General features: G+C 43.9%; 1 protein-coding gene across 1 annotated transcript in view; it reads left to right on the top strand.

Annotated features, from left to right (window-relative positions):
* Positions 1 to 11,496: 11,496 nt before the first annotated feature.
* The window catches only part of COPB1 (coat protein complex I subunit beta 1), a 212,668-nt gene continuing 200,021 nt past the window's right edge, over positions 11,497 to 24,143 (top strand). Inside the window, exons 1-2 of the mRNA XM_086949640.1 lie at positions 11,497 to 11,923; positions 17,216 to 17,360. Coding sequence (XP_086805766.1) covers positions 17,270 to 17,360 — 91 coding nt within the window. The 5' untranslated portion in view covers positions 11,497 to 11,923; positions 17,216 to 17,269. The remainder of the gene's footprint in view (positions 11,924 to 17,215; positions 17,361 to 24,143) is intronic.

Below are 24,143 nucleotides of genomic sequence, written 5' to 3'. Positions count from 1 at the left end.
AGGAGGTGCCCCGAGCGGACGCGTTGCTGTCGATCTCACGGGACTACAGGTCAGATTTACGTGCCATTTTCAAGACCTGTCCTCTATATTTAAAAACTATATGCTGTGCTGCTCTTGGTCATTTTTATAATCGACTTTTAAATACTGCTTACTGTTCCAGGCATGCTCTCCTGGTCCGCTGCGGCAAGTGTAGTTTGAGCGGAGGGACCCAGCATCGCCATTCATTACCGCCCACAACACGCGGAGGTCACTTTAACTGTAGCGGTCCTGCCCATCTCCTATCCCACTTAAGGAGGTGCGACGGAGGTACGCGCGCAGCGCGCGCCTAAGGCAAGCCCGTCTGCGCCCGTCCGCGCCAGACCACCGCCAGTCGCCAGTCACTCTGCTTGTTTAGCCTCCTATCTTCTCCTCTTCATGGCCATCATCCAGTTTTCTAGTCTGGAACTGCACTCATTAAATACAACAAGTAAGACTGCCCATCTCCGGGTATTAGCTAAGAATGCCATTGATGTCCTCCCTATGCCCAATCCTACCGCTGACTATATACCTACACCAGATAAAGAGGCGGTTGAACTCAACCATACTAACCAGCAAACACTCACAAATAAATATTTTACAGGTCTCTATTGCAATGCCCGTTCCCTTGCAAAGCATGCTATAGAAACATAGGCATTAATAGATTCTGAGAAACCAGACTTCTTTCTCATAACAGAGACCTGGCTACATGAAAATTCCCACCCCGACATAGCCACGGCTATCCCACAGGAGTATCAAATACTCAGACTGGACAGGAAGGAAAAAAGAGGTGGGGTGATTGCCATTGCTTTTAAAACCAATATAAAGATCCTCATTATTGAGACATCACAAGCTGACTGGGGGGAGATCTGCATCTTCTCCATAGAGAGTACCAGTCACAAATCTTGGTGCGGTGCACTAGTCTATCGGCCTCCTGGCAATAGAGCGCATTTCTCTACCAACCTCATAGAGGCTATTGCCCCCCATACACTGGCTGCAGACAATTTTCTTTTAATAGGGGATTTCAATTTTCATGCACAGCTACTATCAGATCCCCACACAAGCGATCTTATAAACAGTCCTAACACCTTAGGACTCTCCCAACGCATTACCGGTCCCACCCACTCAGCAGGGCACACCCTGGACCTTCTTCTTACCAACTCCCCTTTAGTTCAAATTGATCCACCGTTTCCTATTTTATGGTCAGACCATTGTGTGATAAGGTTCCGCCTTCAAGATTCTCTAAGTATACTCCCATTTTCTAATATAAGCAAACTAAGTCGATCCTGGAACAAGATCAATCTGGACTCTTTTTCCGCACATTTTTCCCCCATTCCTTTGTCTGAGCTGACCAATCCCAACCATGGCGCCAGAGGTCTTGACCTCGCCATAACTACCGCTCTGGACTGCATTGCTCCCAAAAAACTAACTAAATTTCCCACGAAACTCTCCCCTTGGTTTACCCCCAAACTCAAAATAGACAAACTTGCCATCAGGAAGGCGGACTGCAAGTGGAGGAGTTCCAAGGACAGCAGGGATAAACAGCATTATAAGACCACTCACCAGCTATACATGAATCATATAGCCGAGGCTAAAAAAGAATACCTAGGCAATAGACTCACCCTTGCAGCTAACTCACAGAGAGAATTGTATAACATCGTTAAGGAATTTACTAACCCTCCCTCCTGTCAACCCCCGTTGCCTACTTCCCAGGAGTGGGTGCACTCGCTCTCCACTTATTTCGTTGAAAAGATCAATGATATTCACCAAACATTTCCACAACCTTCTGACACTATACCTAACGGGAGTAATTCTGACCCCGTACCTCTTTATACTTCCCCCCTTGCTAACTTCCATACTATCACGGAGGAGGAAGTATTGCTAGCCCTTAATCATATACAAACAGGTTCTCCCACAGACTCAGCCTCAGCTCAAGTTTTATCTAAAATTGGCCCTGTTTTCCTCCCCCAACTTACTGTTTTACTCAATCAGTCCCTGTCACAGTCTATAGTCCCAACCCCCTGGGAAGAGGCCATTATTAAACCCATTTTGAAAAAATCCTCTGCTGATCCCAAGCAACTATCCAAATATAGGCCAATATCGCTCTTACCACTCTTTCTAGAATCCATGGTTAATCGCCAACTTACCCGACATCTGGAAAACAATAAACTGCTGGACCCCTCCCAATCAGGATTCAAGGCCTTCCACAGCACCGAAACGGCCCTGCTTGAAATAGTCTATAATATCAGACTTTCCCTGGATGCCAGGCAATCAGCTATACTGGTTTTGCTCAACTTATCGGCTGCCTTTGACACCATTTCGCACGGCATCCTCCTTGATCGCCTGTGTGTATCTGGTGTCGAGGGAGCAGCCCGTAATTGGTTTAGGAGCTACCTGGCAGTTCGCTCATCTAAAGTGCAAATAGGTGATTTCTCCTCAGGAAGCCAAATTATTAATAAAGGGGTCCCCCAGCGCTCAATTCTGAGCCCCACGTTATCTAACTTATACGTGTCCCCTTTGGCCAAACTCATAAATTCTTTTGGGTTTCAAAAAGTGTCATACGCTGATGATACTCAGCTGCTAATTACCAAGCGACCAGACATCACCGAAACCAAAAATCGATTTAAACTCTGTATGATAGTTATAAACAACTGGATGACAAACAACCACCTTCTCCTAAATGCTAACAAAACAGAGATCGTGCTTTTTGGGGATGCAGACAAACTATGGAACAGTGATTGGTGGCACCCCATATTAGGTCCCTGTCCCTCACCTGCGACAGCCGCACGTAATCTAGGCATAATTCTGGACTCCAAACTGTCCATGTTAAATCAAATCAACAATCTGGTCCGCATCTGCTACGGACTCATGCGTAGTCTCAGAAAAATATTCAAATGGATCCCTCTCTCTTCCAGGATGCCCCACGTGCAGGGACTGATTACCACCCGCCTGGACTACAGCAACTCCCTACTTGCTTCCATAAATGTAGGACTCCTGACTAAGCTCCAGGTCGTGCAAAATACAGCAGCCAGGCTGGTCCTCAACCTGCCCGCGCGATCTCCATCTGGGCCTAATCTGAAGGCTCTACACTGGCTCCCAATCAAAAAAAGAATCCACTTTAAATTGTGCTGCCTGGTACATAAGACACTCAATAACAAAGGACCCCTCTACCTAGCTAAAAAAACGCACTATATACCAACAGGCTAGATCTCTCAGGTCCAACAGCAAATTTCTTCTGACAGTGCCGAAGATCCGAATCACCAGAAATGGGGGTAGATCCTTCTCCCGGATAGCCCTAGAAACCTGGAACACCTTGCCTTTACCCCTCCGTCTGGAGACGGATCATAATAAGTTCCGTAAACTACTCAAAACTTGGTTGTTTAGCTCAGTCACGTAAATTCAAAGCTGTTTCTGTCCTGTCCTGCCGTGAACACTAGCTAACGCTATGAGACCTTATGGTGATATATGCGCTTTACAAATACCAAATACAAAACATTAGATATTACAAGTGTACAGGGAAGCCATGACGAGTACAAAGGCTGGACACTTGTGATTATGAGTTCCACAGCTACATGATGGCTTCACTGTACCCCATGGAGTTTGGTACCAAACACCGCCTCTTGATAAACCCCCAATTATGCTAGCAGTGGATTTATTAAGCAGTGCGCCCAGAGGCCTCCTTATGAATGCCACCTGAAAACCTACTGACTACTAGTGTGTGGACTAACTGGCCTTGAACACTCAGCCATTGTAGATAGGTTTCTGAGGAGAGAGCCTTCGCTCTCAGATGGCAGGAACAAAGCCTACTTGTGGCAGAGGTGTTCACACCTCCTTCACGCAGGATGTGCATTCCAGGGTGGGAAGCTTCAAAGGCCCTGCCACCATTGTTATGTGACCCAGGCCTCTCCAGACAGTGGATATGCTCACCCCCCTGTCCTTCTCCCACTTTTGGCAGCAAGACAGGGGGGAAAATTAGTAAGATTAGGAGGTGTGCCCACAATTCAGCTATCACCACCCCTAGGGGTGGCCAGATGATTTGGACACCACTTTTCAGATTCCTCCATCTTGTTTTGGAAAGAATTAGCATTCTAGGGTCATGGCTGTGCTCATCTCCCACAGGAAGTAGGCATATAGATGGTGTCAACAAACTAAAGGTACGTACCCTATTGGCTACTTCCTGTCACTCCCCTTAAACAACCCTAAATTGAGTATTTAGGCGGCACACCTGAACCCAAGAACTCCAGATTCGACAGATCAAGAGAAGAATAGTAACTACCTGGTGAGACCTGCAGCAGAACTGTGGTCACTGCTATATAAATAAAAATATAAATAAATTATCCTCAAGTGCATCCTCGAAATAAAGCCCTCCAACCACTCGCTCGACCCCATCCCTAGTGCCATTGCCATTGACTTCTATACCCATTCTCTTCCCTATTGGACCACTCTGGACAACCTCTCCCTCTGTCAAGGCTCCCTTCCTTTTCCCTTCAAAACTGGGCAGGTCACCCCTCTGCTTAAAAAACCCACTCCGGATACGAATGACCTAAACAACTTCCACCCCATCACTAACCTACCCTTTCTTGCGAAGATCACAGAAAGATGTGTTGCGAAACAACTCTCTCGTCATATCAAGGACAATGATCTTCTTGACAATTTTCAGTCCGGCTTCATCCAAAACTGCAGCACTGAAACTGCCCTGCTGCAAGTGATCGATGACGCGCTGCGAATACTAGACTCGTGGGGGCGGTCTTGTCTTCTAATTCTCCTTGACCTTTCGGCAGCCTTTGACACTGTCAATCACAACACCCTCCTCAACACTCTTCAACAGAGAATGGGCATGGAGGGCACTGTGCTTAAATGGTTTGCTTCTTTCCTTTCTGATAGATCCCAAATGATCAAAATAGCTGACAGTCTTTCATCTCCTTTGGCGGTGGGTCAAGGTGTTCCCCAAGGCTCTATTCTTGCACCCACATTGTTTAATCTCTATTTGGAACCTGTGGGAAATCTCCTAAGTAAATCTGGGGTCAACTATCATCTCTACGCAGACGACACTCAAATCTACCTCAAGGTTGCCTCCACTCACAATCGCTCCGTCCTAAGCTCTACCCTTGACTCCATTCAAAACTGGATGTCAACACATCAACTGATCCTCCAAAACTGAATTCCTCCTCCTCTTCTCCTCTCTTTCTCCTCCCCCGGTTAAATCATGGATGGAGTAGATGAATCTGCTGAACAATAAACCCATCATTGTCGACAGCGCAAAATCCCTTGGTGTCATACTCGACACAAAACTCAATCTACTCCCCACATTAATTTAATTGCAAAGTCTGCCCGATGCCAACTGCGCCTTCTTTGGGAGATTTGTCGCTTCTTCCAGGAGCATGACCTTGAAACCCTGGTCCAATCGCTGGTCCTATCCAGACTGGACTACTGCAATTCTCTTCTGACTGGCCTCCCCAAATCCCACCTGTCCCCCCTTAAGGCTGTCCTCCATTCAGCAGCTCGTTTCATTTATGGGGCCAAAAGAAGCGACCACATCACTCCCATGTTATCCACCCTCCGCTGGCTTCCCATCGAGGCTAGACTGCCTGCATCACCCACAAAGCCTTGCACTCCTCCTCTCCGCGCTACCTGGTGAATAAACTGAAACTCTCTGGAGGCTCTAGACCCTCACGAAATGCGGAAAATCTACTGCCTGAACCTCTCACTTTCAAGAAGGAAAGATCGATGGCCCAATCCTTTTCAGGCAGCGCAGTGAGAATCTGGAATTCACTTCCACCTCAGCTCCGGACCACCACCTCCTCACAGGCCTTCAAAACTGACCTCAAAGTTCTCCTCCTTCAAAGACAATTCCAAATGTAATCCATGCCCTCTATATTATCTGAAGGAAGCCCTTCCATTATAGAAAAATCTACTTTACATGACTATGGAAGTGTCTTCCCAGTGTGTTCTTGTGGTTTGAGAGTCTGCCATTTATTGCAGTATTATCCTTCTACCTGTGTTTGGTACTCGTGTGTAACATGCACCCGTCACTTTCTCTTGTAACACACTGTTTTCTACCTCTTACATTTGTTTGTTTTCGATACCTGCACAAGTGCCACCAGTGCTTACGTAACGTTTGTTCTTGTGCTTGAGTGTCCTCCATATATTGCAGTATTATACCTCTATGTTTACCAGGGCACAAGTCCTAAAAAAAGAAGTGGGGGGACTCTCCAAGGTAGGCGTGGTCACAGGAAGTGACATCACGACAGGAAGTGACATCACGACAGGAAGTGACATCACGACAGGAAGTGACATCACAACAGGAAATGACATCACATGTAAGGCAGATCTATCATTTGCATATAATGCAAGATTTAACAATTGAAGCTGGTTGGTACTTAAGCCTGTGACTTAAGGTCCCTGTATGGAGGAATTAGCAGCCCAAATGTGGATGAAGTTTGGCGAAGGTGACATCAACACATTTTCAAAACACTACAGGAAAGTTTGACTGCAAGATTTTGTATACATTACAGGTTCCCAGAGAGGCTGCTTCCCACACTCGACAATGACTATTACACACACTAGGGCTCCATACTCACGTTATTCTATTGATGAGTGTTATATGTTATCTCCCCACCTATTGTAAACTAGCGACTCTGTATTACATAGTTTAGTCCCAGCTGCCTCTCTCTAGCTGTGGCTAGATTTATTTATTTTATTTATAAAGTTTTATATAGCGCGAACTTGATCCTGAAGGATATCAGAACGCTTTACAATTTGCAGCAAAGGTAACAAATCAGAACATTAGTCTAACATTGGGAATCTTGGTTGAAGACAATGGAGCTGCCGGGGCATTAACTTGGGTCAATGCCTAAATTTTAGATATATTAACTGGCCATTGTATTTATTTTAGCAGATGTATTTATTTCTATTTATTTTAGGAAATGTATTTAGTTTTGGTATATTTTAGTTTGACTTATTTGCCTTCATTTACTTCAGTGCAACAAAATATAAACATTGCTTTACTTTGTATTAATACTGTTTATTTTTGTGATAGTTCCTAAAAAAGGGCCAATTATGACTCATGCATTGTAATGGTTGTTTCCCCCTTTACAGAGACTACTTACTATAAAATTGGGGTGGGCCTAGCTCATGATGTCATTTTGTGGGGACCCCTTGAAGAAAGCGGGCAGAACCTTTGCAAAACTTTGTGCCCCCCTATCCAGTAGAGCAATTATCCAAACACTGACAGGATTGAGCCTAAATTAAAAATATACTGACATACGTAATGCCAAGTCAGACGTCATCATGGAGTCATGTTTAAATGAACAATCCAGCGCCATCCTACACCTCCCCATTCCACAAAATTATACAATTGAGACCGACAACACAAACTAGAAGGGGGCGTTGCTGTCATCATTAAACATTCCATGTGGAAACAGCGACACACGGAAGAACACACAAGGGTACACCATCATACTACTTACATTTTGTAGCCTGGTGTCAATTGTTCAATGCAGGGCTTAATTTGTGCCAGTGCTTAGCGCCGGCACTTAATTGGTAGGGCCGGGTCTAGTGGTACTCTGATTCTACACGCACGAGGCGCACAGTGCATGTAAAATGTTTTAATTTAACTTACAGCACACCTGCTAGTAATAATACTTAATTAACTCCTCAAGTCTCGTGCAGCCGCATCACATTGTGTTTAGTTTTTCACATCTCAGTTTACCCTTAATTGTTCACGATCACTTGAATAATGAAATATTCTGAGTGGGAGAGCTCTTTGGCAGCACTCTGCCAGGTTTCTTTCTCGTCACTCTCATGCTGCTGTGTTAAAGAGCCTCGGTTCTACCGCACAAAGAATTAGGGTGACGAACTGGCATTGGTGCAAATTCAGGACGGTGAGTGTAAAAATTCAGGACAAAGGGTCAAAATTCAGGACACAAATTCAGGACAGGAGGTCAAAATTTAGGACAAAACTTCAGGACAATAGGTACGTTTTACAGACACATCAGAGGTCGCGCAATAGTATATAAGTAAGCCCAGCCATTTCCAAAAGTATTCAACCATTTGCAAACCTATCCATCATGTATCCTTCCATGTATCATTTCACTCATCCATCCCTTCATCCATCCCCTCATCTATCCTTTCACTCATCTCCACCCTTTCACCCTATCCATCTGTACACTTATCCATCCACTTTTCATCCCATCCATCCATTCACTCATCCATTCAGCCATTTACCCTTTCACCAATCCAGCCATCCTTTCACTTACTAATCCTTCCACCCATCCACTCTTTTAGTCATCCATCCATCCTCCCTTTCTCTCTCCATCGACCCTTTCACTTAGCCTTCCTTCCATCCATCCATCCATCCATCCACCCACCCACCCATCCATCTACTCATCCACTCATGAATCCATCCATTGCCCCTATCACTCATCCATCTATCATTTCACTCCTTCACACATCTATTCATCCTTTTGTCCATCTACCCTCCCTTTCACTCCCTCATCCATCCTTACACCCACCCTTTCACTCATATGTCCATTCATTCACCACTTATCAATCCATCAATCCATCCATCATTTCACTCATCCACCTACCCCCCATCATCCACCCACCATCCACGCACCCACTCATCCATCCTTTCACCCACCCACCATCCAATCCACTGATCCATCCTTTCACCCATCCACCATCCACCCACCCACTCATCCATCCATCCTTTCACCCACCCACTCATCATCCATCCATCCATCCTTTCACCCACCCACTCATCATCCATCCATCCTTTCACCCACTTATCCATCCATCCATCCCTTCACCCACTCTCCATCCATCCATCCATCCTTTCACCCACCCATCCATCCCTTCACCCACTCTCCATCCATCCATCCTTTCACCCACCCATCATCCATCCATCCATCTGTCCTTCCCTTCATCATCCATCCATCCATCCATCCCCTCATCATCCATCCATCCTTCCCCTCATCATCCATCCATCCTTTCACCCACCCCCTCATCATTCACCCATTCCCTCATCATCCATCCCCTCATCATCCATCCATCCACCAACCCTTCCCCTCATCATCCATCCTTTCACCCACCCCCTCATCATCCATCCTTCCCCTCATCATCCATCCATCCATCCATCCCCTCATCATCCATCCTTTCCCGTCATCCATCCTTCATTTCATCCATCCTTCCCCTCACCCATCCATCCATCCCATCCATTATCCTGCCCTTCATCCATCCATCCTTCCCCTCCATCCATCCATCCATCCTTCTCCTCATCCATCATCCTTCCCCTCACCCATCCATCCATCCTGCCCCTCATCCATCCATCCTTCATCCTTCCCCTCATCCATCCTTCCTTTCATCCATCCTTCCCCTCACCCATCCATCCATCCCATCCATTTATCCTGCCCTTCATCCATCCATCCTTCCCCTCCATCCATCCATCTTTCCCCTCATCCATTTATCCTTCCCCTCATCCATCCTTTCCCTCATCCATCCATCCTTCATCCTTCCCCTCATCCATCCTTCCTGTCATCCATCCTTCCCCTCACCCATCCATCCATCCCATCCATTTATCCTGCCCTTCATCCATCCATCCTTCCCCTCCATCCATCCATCTTTCCCCTCATCCATTTATCCTTCCCCTCATCCATCCTTTCCCTCATCCATCCATCCTTCATCCTTCCCCTCATCCATCCTTCCTTTCATCCATCCTTCCCCTCACCCATCCATCCATCCCATCCATTTATCCTGCCCTTCATCCATCCATCCTTCCCCTCCATCCATCCATCTTTCCCCTCATCCATTTATCCTTCCCCTCATCCATCCTTTCCCTCATCCATCCATCCTTCCCCTCATCCATCTTTCCCCTCATCAATCATCCAGCTACCCTTCCACCCATACATCCAGCTATTTACATTTTCTCTCCATCCTTCCCCTCACTCATCAATCCATCTCTCCTCCCTCATTATCCATTTATTCAATCTTTCATTCATCCATTCACCCTTTCACTAATTCATCCAGCCATTCACACATCCCTTCACTTACTTACACGCCCACCTTTCCATATTAATTTTGAGCTGAGCCCTTTTGAGAAGAGGCCCATCAAGAACTTCACCCTCGCTGCAGGGGCCGTTCTAGGACTGGGATAGAAGCCACCCAGGGCGGAGACAGGATCCACCACGGGGGGGACAGGAGCCATCACAGGTGGGGGTGGACTGGAGCCACAACATGGGGGGACAGGTGCCATCACTCAGGGGAGGGCAGGAGCCATCACAGGAGAGGGAACACAGGGGTGGGCATGCAGTATTCTAGTATCATCTTGGGCTCCTCTCCTGCACAAGACAACGAGAAGACAGGCTCTCTGTTCAAAATGCCATCCCCCACTGTGATGTACTGTACTTACAGGAAATACTCCGAGAGAACTGATTGAACTGATTGTCCTCCATACTTTGTTATTCAGTGTGGGTGCGATTGTGCCATTTCTTTAATTTCTTACATTATAGCCTGCATGTTTGAAGAACCGATGTTTGCTTACAATTTAGTAACAGTAATTAAACTATGTGAAGAGAACCACGTGGTGCCTGGGTGTAATCCGGGGTGTAATCTGGCCGAGTCTCGGATGTTTGGGGCCCTGGGTAGAAATGGAATGTGTGAGCCCCCCTCTAAATAGCAGAGACATGACACATTCAGGGCTGTTTGCATGTGAATAGATGTCGCTGCTCCGACGCTGCCGCCCCTCCCTCTCAGTCACCTTCGAGCACCTTTTAACAGCTCATCAAGGGCTGGAGGTGTGAGGGTAGCCATCCCGCTGTGCCTCTACAGTGCTGCTGGGGGTCTGAGCTTTCATACAGCATCGGAGTCAAGAAGGGAGGTGGGGGCAAGCTGTGCCCGGTTAAAATTACGGACAAATGCGGAAATGTTTTATTTACTTTGTGCGCGCCGCGCACCCGTTTTTTAATGGTGGACGCGGTTTTGATTTAGCAGGGTGGACGGCGTCCACCCTGAAAAACCCTCGGAAATAAGTGGGGGGATGCCGTCCACCCGCGTGGTACCCCGACTCGTGCCCTGATGTTTACTTTGTACGCTTTTGTAACCTGCACACGTCACTTTTTCCTCCTATAATGCACCATTTGCTACCTCTTGTATTTTGTTAGCTCACGATTGTCACTTTTGTAATGCACCGTTTGCTACCTCTTGTATTTTGTTGGGCCACGATTGTCATTTTTGCTTCATTTAATGTAACGTTTGCTTTTATATTTTGCTCACTTGTAATGTTCTCATGTATCAGTTCTGTTCCTATTATGAAGCGCTCTGACACCTTCGGGTAAAGTCCGCGCTATATAAGAACGGATAAATAAATAAATAAATAAATAAATAAATAAATAAATAAATAAATAAATAAATCCGACCCTGATAAATAAATAAAAAATAAATAAATAAATAAATAAATAAATAAATCCGACCCTGCACACCGTCACACGATTACAGTTCTCCTACCTTCGATCGCTAGACTAAACGAGCTACGTGCTGCCTCGCATGAAGAGCTTCAACGCCTAGTCAGAGTAGTATATAGCTATGTAAAGGAGTTTACTTACGTCCAAGTACAGTATTGTTACATAATCTCCTGAGGCGAGCACGTAACACACACTTGGGCGAGGCGAGAGACCAGACGTGCCTTGTGCCTGAGACGCCGATACCCGCGTTAACCCGGAAGTTAAGTTGTACGTAGCGTTAGGAGATTGAGAGGAAGTTTGCCTTCTCCCGGATTCCGTAGTCCTGATGTGGCTTCTAAAGTGAAGCTCTTCCACGTCACCTACATCGCAGGCCACGGCGACAACGAAACCGCTGGGGTAGGGAGCGACACCCACCGGCGAGGAGAGGGGCCAGGGGCACACAGTCAGAGGTACGCAGAGAGCCTTGTCGTGGGGACGCGTTGTCTGGTAGAGAAGCAGGTATATGAGGTAGAGCATGAGATCGGATAGCAGGAAACGTATTGAACCCACAGGAGATAAAACCACTGCTGCTCTGGAGCCCAGCCCGCTTGAAAGTAGAGTCAGGTCGCGAAAAGGGGAGCAGCAAGACACTACCCGTTACACCCTAGCAGTGCAGACCTTGGTGGGGGTGGAGTGGACCCGACGGAAGACTTTGATCTGATTACTGTCAGTTAGCAACATCCTTTCTCTGTAAGAGGGTAGATGGGGTACCTTCGTTTGTCTAGCACCAGTGACAACACACGGTCTTTTGTGCTAAAAGTTTGCAGTAGTGTAACGAAACTGAGTCCGGTTTTAAGACCTTGCTGAACTACATTATTTTCAGTGGCATTCGGGTTCAGTGAGGACGCTAAGGTAGCAGTAGGGTGTAAGTGACCGGAAGAACGAAGCGGTGGCATGCCGGGATGCCACTTAAGAGGTACACAAAACCCAGAAAGGATTTTACCAAAATGCCCTTAAATGGTGAATGTCTCGAGCAAGAAAGAGTAACGGATTCTCACCTATCCCCCCCCCAATAATAGAAGAGTAGCTGTATTTTGTAGACAGACGCTTACTCAATTATGGTAAAGTTTCAAAGAATGGGGGTTTAGATGTCAAGTATCCAGGTGTAATGGGTGTCATTGAGAAGAACTTAGAAGAGGGATGCAGGAAAGGAATAATCTTCTTAAGGCCCCCTTTAACATGAAGTATGGGCGAGAGTGGGGTAGATTTGAATTTTGAACCTTAGTGTTTTAACAGAGGAATTAAAGTATGACACTACAGTTGGTGGCAGGCTAGGAAGGAGGATACTGTTAAATGTTCGATATTTTGTGCTGCTGAAATTAGTATTATGACACGCAAAAAAGACTACATGGTGCACAGTTCAATTATAAGTACAACTAGGCGCATGAAAATACTCATCAGTCCAACTCTCATGTACTCAACTTTATGAATTATATAAGCACGATTATAGAATGCCTTATTAAGTATTTGTAAATTACTAACTTTATGGCACAGTTTGGTGTCCTCAAAGGACCAGTGCCAAGCGAGGTGACTACAAAAGAGATTGAGTTATGTTTAACTGCCATAAATAAAATCGATTAAGGTTAAAGAGGCATACAAAATAAACTATTTTTACATTTTTTCCCGGGACGATACAGTTGATTGTCTCCTTCTTTTGCCAAAAGTAATCACAATAACCCCCCCCCCCCCCCAAAAAAAAAAAATCCAGCAACTTCACCCTTGCATTTCGCCAAGCCGGAATTTGTCATGTGAGCATTGTTCTTCATCTTTATAATGTTGAGAGAGCTACACTGAATGTCTGCTGCCTCATGCATAGACCCCGAAAGGGAGAGAGGACAGTACATGCGTTTTTCTTTCGTCCTGCATTGGTTTTCCCATCCCTACTCTGACTTTGTGACTCCACTCAACAGGCTTGTGCGACCGATCTTTTACTGTGCACTTGACAGGGTATATACCCGGGGGAGGTCATCAGTGCTTATAATCTCATCTCCAATAAAATTGGAGAACAACTAAGTGCACAGGCTTGTAGGATTACCACCTCAACACCCAGATGGTTGGCTCTTCTTGCTCTCAGGCATCGAGAAAGCTGAAGGAAGCCTTGATAGCTAGGCCGAGAAATCAATTACTGGTCCGTGAGAGCCGCAAAGAGTACTAAATAATATTAGCCAAACCGAAGGGAGATTTGAAGGTGGAGGCCTGAAGGGAGTTAGTTGAGTCGAGTACTCTTAAGAATAGCTCCAGGTTTTGGCACATCGTTAATAGACCACTCTTTGAGTGTGACATAGAGGGGGCTTTAGATTCGCACATCACAGAGGAGGAATGGGTGCTCCATTTTAAAACGATGTTTGAAAGCCCAGCGGAGCAAACCTGCCTGGCAGGCCATGATTGCGACTAATCTGTAATGGTTTTTGAACAGGGTGAGGTCGAGACTGGTATTGTAGGGTTAACCGCCAATAAAGCTCCAGGACCAGATGTTATTCCCCCGACCTTTTTAAGTCTGACCCGCTCTTCTGGGCTCTGGTTCTTGTGGCTGTGTTCAACGCAGCAGCCCGGAGTGGTTGTCCAGATTCTTGGGCAACTTCCACTAAAGTCCCCATCTTCAAGAAGGGTGATCTAAATAGCAATTACTTCTACAGGCCAATCTCTCTCCTTGATTCGGTGGTTAAGGTGGTGGGTCGTGTACTTTTAGAAAGAGACTCCATCTGGGCTGCAGATCATAAGATCTTGTCAGATATCCAGTTTGGATTTCGACCTGGACGGTCAACTATGGCCCAATCGCTCAATTTAATGATGGTTTTAAGCAAATATACTGTGGCGCGCCGAGGCACTGTCTACTTAGCCTTAATGGATCTGTCCTCCGCATTTGATTGTGTGAACAGGGATAAACTGTGGCAGTCCATGAGGTCTATGAGGGTAGAGATCAATATTGTTAACTTTTTCGAAGATCTACATAGGAAGACTAAGGCCAATGTTAGATTCTCCCAGGATCCCTGGGTTTCACAGGATTTTAGTATCAGGAGGGGAGTAAGGCAAGGATGTATCCTGGCCCCGTTCTAGTTTAATTTCTACATCAATGATATTGATAGTGTTAAGAGCCACGGGGGTAGATTATCCGCATGTAGGGCGTCAAGGTCTTCCCGTCCTCTTATATACGGACGACACAGTGCTTTTATCGTGGACTGCTAGAGGCCTGCAGTCCTTGTTAGACGCTTTTTTTAACTTTATGTTGGACAGGGATCTATCTGTTAATAATTAGAAATCTTATGTTATGCAGAGGGGTCTCGCCCAAAATAAAGTTTTCAATTTAGGGTTGGACCTGCTATAGTACCTCGCACTAACGTATTTTTCTACCTTGGGGTCCTCATCGATGACAGGTTAAAATGGGGGCCTCAAGTAAGTAGGAAAAAGTGGGATTTGGCCCGGGGGAATGCCATATTTAATTTTGCTTCCAAACTAGGGAATTGACCAATTGCAGCCATTTAAAAAATGTACCAAGCGAAAAGTGTGGCTACAGCCAGTTAGGGTCGCGAAATCTGGGGACGTATCTTAGTGGATTCTCTCCAGGTGGCCGAGAATACCTTTTTGGAGCGCCTGTTGTGTGTTCCGCGTGGTTTGTCTAATCTGGTGGCCCGTGAAGAACTAGGGGTCCCCTATCTAAGTGACATCCTGGCATTACGCCCTCTTGTGTTTTGGCTGAATGAGGCATTAACGCTTAACCATGAGATTTTAAGAGTGTATGGTGCTTGATAATGGGTCCCGAATTCCCTGGCACAAATATATTAAAAACTGCCTTGAAGGGTTAGGACGTGGTGATTTATACTCTAATCCCGAAACTATTGTAAAGAAGGATGTGGATACAATCAGGGTTTCCTTTCTCACATTAAGAAAATTGGAAAGAGATGAGCGGGATTTACAGAAACCTAGTGTTCGATTTTATTTAACGCTCAAAACAACCCCATCTACTGAACCATACCTCGTGGGGTCTTTATCTACTTACGAGCAGCTTTTACTGACTAGGTTTTGTATGAATCTTTTCCACCTCTTGCTTACCAGGCTAAGAGGGTGCAGTAGAGGACAACAGTTGGCACCCTTTGGCTGCGATGATAAATCTCCACAGGACTTATTACACTTCGTACTCTTCTGTACCTTTTTTGTAATTCCTCGCAGACATTTTTTAGTTCCTATCCTAAAGAGGTTGAATTTTACCCAGGCTTGCCCTGCTTTCTTGTATTTACAATTGGTGGCCACCCGATCTGGGACCTGTTCCCTGCCCTAAACAGACAGTGAAGAATGTAGGTGTACGGTTGGACCAGGGATTACTGTTAAAAGAGCATGCAAACCAGGTGGCAGGGTCCTGTTTTCGGATGATAGGACTTCTGAGGCGTGTATTTCCATACTTGTCGGACATTTTTAGAAAGACCCTTGTCCAGGCCCTTGTAGTCAGCCGGCTAGATTACTGTAATGGCCTCTTCTTGTCTGCTAATGAAGAGGTACTCAACAGACTGCAAGTGGCCCAGAACACCGCAGCGAGATTGGTCTTAAATGTCCCACCTAGAACGCCTTCTCGCCCCCTCCTTGAAAGACTCCATTGGCTGCCCATTCGTCAACTGGTTAAGTTTAAGATCTGCTGTGTCATACACAAAAGTTTGTTTGGCTCAGGCCTTCAATATCTGACTGAAAAATGTAACATCTATAACCCGGAACGTCGTATTCGTTCCAGCGGCCAACTATTGCTACAGATCCCGCAGGTTAAAAAGGTACGGCAGGGTGGGCGAGCCCTATCTTATATGGGCCCTACCCTTTGGAATAAACTTCCCCCTGGACTGAGACAAACTACCGATTATATTAAATTTAGGAGAACACTCAAGACACACCTGTTCCTGACAGCATAGTTTCTTATGCCTTCCTAAAGCTCTGTTTTTATGCACATCTGGCGAAGCAAGCGCGGAGATACCCCTTCGAGGGTCGATTCCTGCGCTATACAAGCACTTAAATAAAATAAATAAATAAATTGCTCAAGGAGTACTGTATATATTTTATTGTTGGCTATTTAAAATCCACTGTAAGAACTAGGGCCTGTCTAAATTCTTAAGTAAAATGGAGGATCTTTTTAAGGATTTTTCAGGCCCAGGTGGATAAGCCTACCCGTATCAGGTGAACACTAAACTCAGGGGGTTGTGGCCAGGTTGGTTTTTAGCTCTATTTATTGTTTTTGACTACATTAGGAGGGGAAGGTATGGGTTATCTTTAAAAACTTTAAAAAAAATGTATTTTATCTTGTAAACTACTCCATTGTAATCATGTTTTACTGTATTTTGGACTTTTTTTGTAACTTTTATGGTTTACTGTAGTGAAACCGAATAAAGTTCATTTGATTTGAATTAACTCCACTCAACAGGCTCTGTTTTCTGTGCAGCTCCTGCCTAGGACTCTTTTCGTTGTTCAGTTCACTAAATGCACAACTGATTGCACCTAAATCCCTATAGCTCAATGTTCTCAAAAGCTGCAGTGGTCCTTCGATTTATGTTGCATTTGCGCTAGCTGTTTTGCTGAATCGTTCCAATCTATTCACAATATAATTCTTAATTTTGAATATTAGAACCTAATATTGTTTTTAAGTGTAGCTGCTGTTAGCTACTTTTTTCTTTGTTATGAGGAAAGTGTTCTTGATTTATTTTTATTTTCATCTATTTTTTTTTCAGCCATCTGACTCCAAATTAAAAGCCGTTATTTAAGTTAAATAGAAAACCACCATCATGACTGCAGCAGAAAATGTTTGTTACACGCTTATCAATGTTCCCTTGGAATCGGAGCCCCCATCTGAAATCAGCCTAAAAACTGATCTAGGTAAGTGCATGTATCAGTAGTATTTACGGTTGTACAAGCAAATGTGATTTTACTTCTGATAGGGAAGTAGTATTAGGAAACCAGCTGAAAGAGTCGTTTTGCAGTGAATGCTTTAGGAAGAAGCATTTCTTAAGTATTGAAATTGTATTTCTTGTTTTGGGATGTAAGGCATTACACAAAATAGTCTTGATAGTGTTTACTGCCGTCCAGGGACAAGTAACACCTCATTTACCTGCCAGAATTGCTTCTGGTGGGTAACAACTGATATCGTTGGTTGTCTTTTCTATGAGGTTTGATGTTGTGCTTGCCATCATAACCTTTATTCAGTACAGAAAGTGGGAGTAGTGAGGTCTTACCTTACTATCCGTCTAATTCTTGTAGCATGTCATACAGGCAGTCTTGTATTTACTGTTTTACACAGCAATATTCTAGTCCCAGTAATACTCTGATGTTGGCCATCTTTTAATGCAACGGCAGCTATTTGAATTATGTTCTAAATGGTCTTAGTGGGCGTTGAGCACTTATGCTAGTGACGTCTATTTTCAGACTAAGGTAGTGGAACAAGACAGTGTATGATTAGTAACATTATTATGGCAGCAAAAACTGTAATAAATTAGACATCTCAGTTGATGTAAATGCTGAAGACTTTCAGTTAAGCCTGTGGCTGGATCATGCCTTTGCTAAAATTGTTCGAATGAGGACTCAGCAAAAGCCAGCATTGTTTGCAAAAGGTATTCTCGGGTAACTTCAATGATACTAGGCATCAAAGTAATACAGTTGTCATGTAGGCAACGAAGAAATTAAATAAGAGTAGCATTTAAGCAGATGTTTACCAACCTTAAGTCGCGTAACAGACCAACAGCAAATATTAAGCTTGAGTCACATTGTTAAATGGTGCTAAGAGTTCATACATTTAGCTGTTAAAAATATATATTTGGCAGTCTATTCAAGATATTATGTACCTTCCAACACTTCCTTATTTGAATCCTAGGTAAAGTGTCCCTAGTAGAGCCGGGGGTTAGTATTCCTGAAAAACTCAACCATTTCCAGAAATTAACTCTGCCAGTAACTGGAGTGATGTTCTTGCATTGAATATCCTAGATGGTGAAGAGATTCATGCCCTTTTATTGTTATACAGGAGTGTTCAGAGAAACTATGACCGGTTATCACTTCATTTTTAATTTGCAAACGGGCCATAGTTAATTCCCGCAATAAGGCATAGATTACTCTCTTAAATTGTTTATATATATTTATTTACTTACATCATTGGGTTCCTCATGCCCAGCGTGTGGTGTCTGTTGGTGCATTTCTGATGCCCTACTGCAGAAGAAAATCCTGCCTAATGGCACTGTAAAAATGTGTCCTTGGTGATTGGCAGTAGAAAATCAAGCTCAGTGAGTATACAGTGGCACCTCCCTTTGTTGTGTAAAACTCCATCTTTGATGTTCTCAATGTGAGTTTGACTGACCTAATCTTTTTGATTTTTCTATGACTACGACTTTAGATTTCCCGGTCCACCACTTTTTCTAAGAATTAAAGTGGTATTGATATCTTTGAAAAGGTATACATTGGTTATGCCTGTATGGAACAATATGTGTTTTATGCTTAAAGTGGGTTGTTTTTTATCAGTAAATCTCATAACTTGGCTCTTTCATGACTCCTATTTGTCCCTATTTGCTATTTAACATTGGTGTCCAGCTGTTGTACTGACTCTACAATCTGGTTGGGAAATTCTCTACCTAGGCAGCTGAGCCAATGTTTCCTTCATCTCAACTTACATAGGAAGATAATTTGAAAATGCATTCTTTGTTTGCCGGTATTGACTTGTGAGTGAGCCAAAATGACTCGACCTACATGTTGCTATGGTACGTTGCAGGGTGAATATTTGGGATAAGAGTTTCTGAAACTTGGATCCTTTTTATATTGCAATTGGATGTTAACATTTCTTTGTAAACCACCAATTATCATTTTACTATTAAATTTTTTATTAAGTTGATGAACACATTTCACTTTTTTTCTTAGTATGCACAAATCACCAATACAGATTTGATGACTAGTATCAAAAATTGCAATGACTCTGGACCTTCTCCTCTACCCACTTGTATGGCTGTCCAGCAAAGATTTTTAAAAATGCGGTTATTTCCTTTTGTCGCCCCTGCTTTTGCAGGAGCAATTAATACCTTCCCCAGTTATTGGGACTGAGTTGAAGTGAGCTGCTGTTACCTCTGTTTTATTAAGAAAAAAACCCCACAAAAAACAAGAGAGCCTCTGGGGCAGCAAACAGACTTGTGAATTCAAAAGCAGATTTAAACCCTGTTCTTTCAAATACATTGGCGCACACAGAGCACAATTCTAGGCTTACAATGATAGTAAATTCTCGATGACCTTCAAGTTGTTTTTCAATCCTTTTATAGGTTTTTGGTAATTTATGCCTGATTGGGGTGGTTTGGACCACTCTTTGTTGAATTTTGCAGGAGCTTTTCAATGTATCGCTGGCTAAATGACATTATACTGTCCTAATTTAATTATTTTCTTTCTGGTATGTCTCGGGCAGTCAGGCTAGGCATGTATATGGTAAAAGGGAGTTTGTTTGTTAGCAGTGTCCTGCCTTTTCTTCCATTATTTAACATTTTTGTTCTTCCATTGAGGGTGTTACTCAGACTATGAAATATGTTGTATTATAATTATACAGATTACCCTACAATTGTTGATGAAGTCCCCCTTCTGTTTATTAAGCCTTTGGTTTCCAAATTATTGAAATTAATAGACTGGCGAGTGTTCACAAATTCTCTGTTTACTTTCTGGGTCTTATTCAACGATGAGTCCAGGATGACCCCCAGATTGTGTGCGTGGTCGGTGGGAGTCGGTGCGGCTCCCAGTGCGGCCGGCCACCATGAGTCGTCCCAGGTGGAGGGAGTGGATCCGATGATGAGGACCTCCATCTTGTCCGAGTTTAGTTTAAGGCGGCTGTTCATCATTCATTCGGCAATGGCCCTTATTCCTGCGTGGAGGCTGGATTTGGTGGTGGTGAGGGCCCTGGTGAAGGAGAGTATCAGCTGAGTGTCATCGGTGTATGAGATGATGTTGAGGTCGTGCGATCGAACTATGTTGGTGAGCGGTGCCATGTAGACGTTGAAGAGTGTTGGGCTGAAGGACGATCCTTTGGGTACGCCGCAGATGATCTTGGTGTCTTTGGAACGGAATGGGGGAGGCGGACACTCTGGGTTCTGCCGGTGAGGAATGAGGTAGTCCAGTCCTGGGCTTTGTCTCGAATCCCTGCGTCATGGAGGCGTGTGCAGAGGGTGTGGTGGCAGACTGTGTTGAAGGCCTACATTTACTAAAGAAAACCTTCAAGTATCTAGATCTAGGTTTCACTCGGTGGTCAGGCTGTCTTCATAGTAGCCATTTTATAATTTTGGTTGAAATAATATTTTCATTTTGATATAATTCAAAAATAAAAAAGCCACAAAACAACATTCTGAGACCTAGACCTGTTACTTCAAGAATGCATATTTATTACTTCCACCAAGGCCGTAGACTATCCTAGTAAAGTGACACCACTTTCCAGTCTTCCATTTATTAATCTTCTCGTCTACATATCAGTAAACATTATGGTATGGTAAAAACATGGAGTGCTCATTGTCTGTGGCAGTCGAATATCATGAAATGAAGACTTAGACTTTGTCAATCTTTTTTCTATGCATTAAAATCTGTACCTTTACAATACTTTTTCCCAATATATATTATTGATCTTTTACTTCAAGTACGATCTCAACAACTACCAAGGATCTTTTTACCCTTTTCTATTTTGCTTAACATCTATTGTGAATACTTACATAGCACAGAGTAATTTTCGTGTGTGTGTGTGTGTGTGTGTGTGTGTGTATATATATATATATATATATATATATATATATATATATATATATTAAGCACTGGAATATTGGGTACGCTTCGTCTTATTTTCCCGAAAGGTGGAGTGTTGGGCGAATTCGATATATATATATATATATATATATATATATATATATATATATATATATATATATATTAGAACAGTTTTTCTCCGAGGGAAGAAAGTTGGCCACACCTTGGAAAACTCTTTTAAAAGGCTGCTTTATTAATAGAAAAACAAGCGACTTTGAGGCTGAGTCCTGACATGTTTCGTTCCTCCTGGAACTTTCTCAAAGGGTAAGCCTCGCTCTCTGACCTGTTCCACGCAACTCCACAGTTCGATGTTACAGCATCCATTTCGTTCGCCTCCAGTGGCCTTTATTTGAGGAATAACTTCCGTTTCGAAATGCGTTGTGGGGCTTGTGGTTGCACATCAATTCTAGACCTTTTAAATATGTAGTCCGGTATTGTTTCAAGGTCTTCTTTCTTTGATTACGTGTCCAACTCGGTGTTATTTTGAATGCTGTTGCTGATTTAGGACACCCGTCCGGAAATGCAATTTAAAAGGGCTATTTTATTTAATATATATATATATATATATGTCAGAATTCACTTTTTTTTTTTAAAGAAAAGGGACTGTATATTTGAAGAATTCATTCTCACTTACATACTGGTTTGCCTTTACTTTATTAGTTGACTAATGCCACTGATATGGTGCCCTTAAACTAACATGTGGGGAAAAAATCTTCTACGTTTGTACCAGTTGGGCTTTTAGCTGTAGCAATAAGTCTGCCATCTTTTATTTTTGTGACAGCGCTCTCAACAGAGTTGTGAGTAGTGTCACCCGACTCCTTATCTTTTTGGATTTCTGAGTGACATTTGATAAAGGGCAGTTGAGGCACTCTTCCCATCTTGTCCATGCTCCTGAAAAGTTGGCTGATGGTTGTGATGTAGTTCAGGTGCATCTTCTCAAGTTAGACACTTTTGTTAAGGTGGAGTTATCCGGATCCTCACCTATTCCCATGCTCTTGTATTGCCTGTTGGTATTTATACTGCACATTGTGATGTGCCCTTTGGGAATTTCGCTCAATCTTTGTGAAATTGCTTGGGTAAATAATTGGGGTATGGTGCATCTCTTTCCATGTCTACGCAGATAATAATAAGTAGTATTTTTAATGCGATGTACTTGGCTGATATTGAAATGGATGGCTGTCTCTAGCACACAGAATAGTGTATGTCGGCATTTCATCAAAATGTACATTTGAAAAAAGGCTACATATTTGCTCTTTGCTCCCTGTATTCAGACGTTTGTGGTACAAACCTTGCTGTATACACTGTGGTGCACCTTGTAGTCACGTTTGCTGGTTTGCTCAGTAAAGCTGTTAGGATTTGTCATGTATTCCCTATTAGCCATTTAAACTACATTTCTTGGGACAAACACAAGTTAGTACAGTAAAACCTTTGATTGCCCATGCTCACCAAGAACTTTATTCCCTCATAAGAAATCATCACGTTCAGTCAGGCATTTGTTTTTCCTCATATTAATGGGAGTAATGCTGTGCTGCGGCAGGTTTCCTCACACTATTCCCGAATCTAGGTGCCAGACCTCTGAGTGGCATCAACACATTTTATCATCTCTTGTGCTCTGGGAGCTTCGCTGCGTATCTGAATCAGCCTGCAAGGCATCCTGCAATAATATTTAAAGCAGTTAGATAGATAATCCTTTGTATGCCTAGTATACCTCAAGGTTTTAGGAGGTAGTTGCTTATTAAGCAGTATATATATTTTCCTGCTGGATACTCCACTTGCGAAAAACTCTTTTGGCCAAAGCCTTTGGAAAGCCTTTTCAATTAAGTCCTGCTTCCTTTCGTTTCCTTGCAAGGCATAATCTGTTGAGGCTCGTTTTCAGAAAATACATTGGGAGCTAACTAGATCTTTGCAGGGCAGAGGTTCCAGATTGTAAATTCTTCCATGGATTTCATTCTTTTCGAATACATTTTTGTTAGTTTTTTGAGTTTTGCACTTTTTGTTATGCTTTCAAACACTTATTGGTAATGTATTTGCTTTTATTTGTTGGTTTATCAGGTCACGTTAGGTTAGGCCTACAGCACATGCACTGTATGTTGCAAGGCATGTTGTGGCCTACCATGAACATAGAGGGGCTTGGAGCCCATCCGTTTCTTACCAACGGTGGGCCTTCTTTGTCAGTTTCATTTACTTGCTTCTTATTTGTATCTGAGCATGTCAATTTTGTGTTTGTTACTCCGATGGAGCTTTGCGTCTTTCCCATGTTTATATTTGCCTCGTGTCTGTGCTTGATGTCAGGGCACTCCATGTTTTTCCTTTTTGTGTAAGCACTCGCAGAGAAAGTATTTGTTTTTGAGCCGTCTTCCTTGTGTACCTACCTCCCCACTCATGCTGCTACCTTTCCTCGAGTGCTTCTTCCCGCCCCTCCCTGATGCACTCACCTGTGTGCGTCTCCATATTGCATATGCCGCTCCTGACCTCCCCTGTGTTGGCTTCGTGTCCCCTCTGCCATCCCTGTGTTGGGTTTGTATCTCCAGCCCTCCCTATGTTGCCCCCTCCACACTATGTGTTGCTTCACTACACCCCCCTCCCCCCCCCCCATCTTGCTTCCATTTAAATTTTTAGGTCTCGCCTGCCAATGCGCTTGCGCATTGCTGGCTAGAGATATAGAGGCTAAACCAAGCTCTGAAACCATCGCGGATTTCATCGAGTGCATGTGGTGAACGCGTTTGCCCGAGCCTCCTGCCTCCAAGAGCTTAGCTCGCTTCAAAGGGATCCGCTCCCCCGCCCACTGCTTCACGGCAGCCAGGCCGTGTCTCGCATTTCCTCCCCCCCTCTTCACACTTCCTTCAGTGCCGCTTG

This window comes from Lissotriton vulgaris, unplaced genomic scaffold, assembly GCF_964263255.1.
Source record: "Lissotriton vulgaris unplaced genomic scaffold, aLisVul1.2 SCAFFOLD_2515, whole genome shotgun sequence".
NCBI classification, from domain to species: domain Eukaryota; kingdom Metazoa; phylum Chordata; class Amphibia; order Caudata; family Salamandridae; genus Lissotriton; species Lissotriton vulgaris.
The sequence above is the reverse complement of the archived record's forward strand: the minus strand, read 5'-3'. Positions and strand labels throughout refer to the sequence as shown.